At 40.0% G+C, this 4375-nt stretch overlaps 1 protein-coding gene across 4 annotated transcripts in view; it reads right to left on the reverse strand.

Annotated features, from left to right (window-relative positions):
* mlxip (MLX interacting protein) overlaps positions 1-4375 on the reverse strand; it is a 34234-nt gene that overhangs the window by 3576 nt on the left and 26283 nt on the right. For all 4 annotated transcript variants that reach the window (XM_050050613.1, XM_050050612.1, XM_050050610.1 and 1 more), the window contains exon 16: positions 1835-1964. In XM_050050613.1, coding sequence (XP_049906570.1) covers positions 1835-1964 — 130 coding nt within the window. The remainder of the gene's footprint in view (positions 1-1834; positions 1965-4375) is intronic.

A 4375-nucleotide genomic window follows, 5' to 3' on the forward strand; every position in this document is an offset into this window, starting at 1 on the left:
TATGAGAGTCTATCCAATAGCTACTTTTACATTTTAAAAAAATGTTTTCATCTTTGTCACCATGGATAATGTTTAGCTTTAAGCTAGATCAGGCCAGTTTGTTCATAATTGCTAGCAGTTAATGTTATTCTTACTTTCTTGTTCTTGAGTTTTTTCTTTCCTTTGTATATTATGAGTCTGATCACTTCATCATTTAAATTAGCTCCACCTTTATCGTCTGCAACATTAAAGTGATGAACACATTAATGCATCAATAACTAGGATCACATAATATGACAGTTTATTATTATTCTGAAATGGGTAAATCTTCATTATGCGTTTACTTTTGCTACTTTAAGTATTATTTTGATATTTTAATACTTTTTTGAATACAGGACTTTAACTTGAAACAGAGTATTTCTACTCAGGATAAGTGAGGACACCATTGTATCGGTATCAGTTCAATCAACTGAATTATCTGTATCTGTATTTTTTTTAATTGGGCAGGGTTTAAACTGAAGTGGGTGGAGCTTCAGACAGAAATTTATGGGATGTTAGAGATGTCTTGCCAGTTTCCTATTATTTTTTGAGTCACTCTAATGCATCACCTGACCTGTCATCTCGGGAACCTTTAATTACAGGCAGTTGTGCTGACATGAGCGTGGAAGGTGCCACGGGGTTACAGTCTTTAACCGCTGTGTGTTTGGTTAATCTTAGTTTTGTATTTTTCAATGAAGTCGTTTAATACCCCACTGATCTGAACTGTTTTTGTAAAGGCCTGTTTATTTGGGTAGTGTTTGTCTGAGGATTTTTGTCTTCATTTTTTTGAACATGAAAGTCAAGACAATCAGTTCATAGTGTTAAATAGAGAGTAAAACTAAACCAATGACAGTGAGTTCATCATATCTCCCGTTATGGCGTCTGAGATCGGCTATTTTTTAATTTATCTGGAAGCCGCAATATGGGCTTTAACCAGAAGTTGTTATTTTAAGCCTATCATTGACAGGGGTTGGTCAGAAATTGCTCTATACCTCAACTATGACTCAACTGTAATAATGACTGTGTGGGGGGGCCGGGCACTACATCTAATACAAAAGGCTTCTTTTGGTGAAGTGTGCAACAAAACTTTGTATTCAGTGTTTTTCAGGAGGACACAGAGGGCTTTTTTTCATGAGTGCTGCATTAAACATTCTCATGTTTTCCAGGATGCATGAGAATCTTGTGTGTCATGCAAAGGACAATTACTTGGGGAATTTCAAAATTGGTCTTACATCAGATGATTGGACTGCAGGATGCTCTTAAGAGATTTGCAAAATTAAATTTGAAAGGGCAGCCCCACTATATGGAGTAAAAAGCTGGAGCGATAACCTTCATAATTCTTCAGCTTTCCGCAGCGGCGCAGGCCCAGCCTCCAGCAAGCTACGGCTTTAATGATAGGAATCTTTTGACGTCACCTTCCACTGAAATCTCCACTAAGTGTCATTGCTAAATTCAGACTGAGTCAGGAATAAAGGCGTATTGAGAAACTGTTGAAAAGTGTCATCATCATCATAGTTTCAGCCAATGAGATTAACGATGGAGTGATTTCATGCATCATGAAAAAAATGAGATGCACTGTGAAGTTTCCTATCATGTCATGGTTGCGTGTTGACTGCTTGAAACAAACAGAGATAGTGACAGATAATTGAATTACACACTGCGGTGATCTGACTCTCATCACTTGGAAGGAAGTCCCTGCAGTGCTGCAAATGATCCACAACTACTGATCCTTTCTGTTGGAACCATAGAGCAGGGGGGCTAGTGATATACAGCATCTTCTGTGCCGGATGTCTTAGAGAAATATTCCTTTACTTACTGGGTCTGAGTGCTGGAAGGGAGCAGTGACGATCGAGCCATTGCAATGTGGTCTGGCACAGCTCCGTTCTGCTTGTAGTGGACACCATCCCGTTGAATGACTCAAAGAGAGGCTTGATAATGATGCTGAACTGGAATAGATGATGGTCAAGGATCAATTATACTACAGAGCGAGCAATCTTAAAAAATTAAATAAAATAAATGTCTGTTAAGTCCCTATCTATCTCTGAATGTGGTAACACAATGGTGCTTAGGCCTGTAGCCCACTGATCAAAGTTTTGCAGTATTATGAACTTTGTGTTGAGGGTAACGATCAAACATTTCCTACTGCTGCAGCTTCATATTAAAAGCATTTAACTGGAAATACACAAGTTTACTTTCATTATGACACAGTCACAGGAAATGTGATGTATCTGAGCTTGGCACTACCGCTTCTGTTCTTCAGAAATGCATCTACAAAACAAGACAAATGGTTCTTTTCAGAACTTGCTGACAGCGGATCAGTTTGAGATATTGCAGGGAGCAAGAGAGCAAGAATCACAACCACAGTGAAAGCTGTTAGATTAAGAGCTGCAGGGACAGGCTTTACATATCAAACTCAGCAATGAAACCTTTGACTGTGTCCTACTGTCCGCAGACTCATGCCAAGTGCAGCATAAAATCAGACAACGGTTATTTACAGAACTATAGAAAAATCGTAAGTGCGATATCGTAGGCAACTGGACTTGCTTATGTTTCTTGAAGATGTTTCACCTCTCATCCAACAAGCTTGTTCAGTTCAAAATGACTGGTGCAGAGTTGCAGGCTTTAAACTCTGTGTGGGTGTGAACCCTTGCAGAGTCGATGGGGTCACATGTGAGTTCATTTACATTGGTGAAACAAAAGAACCACTCCATAAGTGCATGGCACTGCACAGGAGAGCTAGCTCATCAGGTCAAGACTCAGCTTACCACTTACATCTAAAGGAGAAGGGACACTGAGGACAGCAATGTGCACATCTGGGCCAGGGAAGAAAGATCAGAAAGAGTTCCGTTTTCGGTCCTGGCCAATCAATGAGCCGATTTTATTATTCCTCATGCTTTTTTTCTTCCTCGCCAGTGGTCTTTTCAGGCAATACCGCCCCCAAACGAGCAGCTATTGTAACTGCGTGACATTGTCCAGGCAGTTTGGTCCGCTATTAAAGGGCAGTGTGAAAGTCAGAGACTGATTTGGGTTCCTTGGTAAAGAAAAACATTTATAAATGAAAGCAGTCATCAAAATGCATTCACTGCACACTGGGCGAAAGCCTACGACACTCTGTGAGAGATAGGAAGTTAGGCTGACCAAACGTCCTCTTTTGCCCGGACATGTCCACTTTTCACGCCCTGTCCGGGGCGTCTGGGGGGTGTTTATAAACTGATGATAATGTCCGGTTTTCCTTTTACACTACATTTTCACTGAAAGCTGACCGAATCCGACCCGAACCCGAATACAATTTATACATTTTTGACCGAACCCGGCCCGACCCGTCGGGTAGGCCTACCGTTGGGACCTGTTGGGCTCGGATTGGGTAGCCACACTCTAGTGTGTGTATGTGTCCCCTATCTATAGGGGCCTATCTGAATTTCTGTCTTTGAGAGAGATTATTTTGTAATATAACTGAATTTTCTATCCATACATATAAACTTTAAATATATTAAAATTATAAGGCATCTTTGAGTAAACTCTAAGTATCATTTAAGTGGGCTATCTCGTGGCCGGGCTGAGTGTCCTCTTTTTTGGAAATCAAAATATGGTCACCCTATAAGAAGTGCCACTGCACCTTGTAGATAAGATAATGTGTGACTTAACAGTGTGGCAGTTTAAACCCCAAAGTGAATTTTGGGTTAATGTCTGTATCACTACTTTAAGCACTCTGGGCGCTGTGGCCATTGACTAAAGTCTGTCAATATAACCTGGACTATCAGTAGCTTCTGTTTTTCTCAGGTGTGATGTAAAGATTGTAAAATATTTCACTTATGTAATGTCTAATTTCTAATCTAGTTGTTACTGTGTATGAAACAGGATGTAATCATGCTGGCATGTATCAGTTTGATCTGACCGAGGTGTTTGCACTCCCCATCACAGGAAAATGCTTACAACACACTGTGTGACACTGGCAGGGATCCTACACATTTTCCATTTTGAAAACTCCATACCTTTCCAGACTAATCAGTAGATTTTTCATACCCACCATATCTGGCATCTGATTACAAAAATTCTGCATTTACCCATTGTGGGCAAAACTCCTACACAGAAAGTTGTGCGACGTTCCAGTGTCAAACATCTCTACCCAAAGAGGAAGTGAACAAACTGGTAAAACCGGTGCTCATATTGTTTTAACTTTCCATAATAAATAGTCATACACTGAACAAAAATATAAACGCAACACTTTTGTTTTTGCTCCCATTTTTCATGAGCTGGACTCAAAGATCTAAAACATTTTGTATATACACAAAAGACCATTTCCCTCAAATATTGTTCACAAATCTGTCTAAATCTGTGTTCGTGAGCACTTCTCCTT

This window comes from Epinephelus moara, chromosome 8 (genome assembly GCF_006386435.1).
Source record: "Epinephelus moara isolate mb chromosome 8, YSFRI_EMoa_1.0, whole genome shotgun sequence".
In the NCBI taxonomy this organism is placed as follows: Eukaryota; Metazoa; Chordata; class Actinopteri; order Perciformes; family Serranidae; genus Epinephelus; species Epinephelus moara.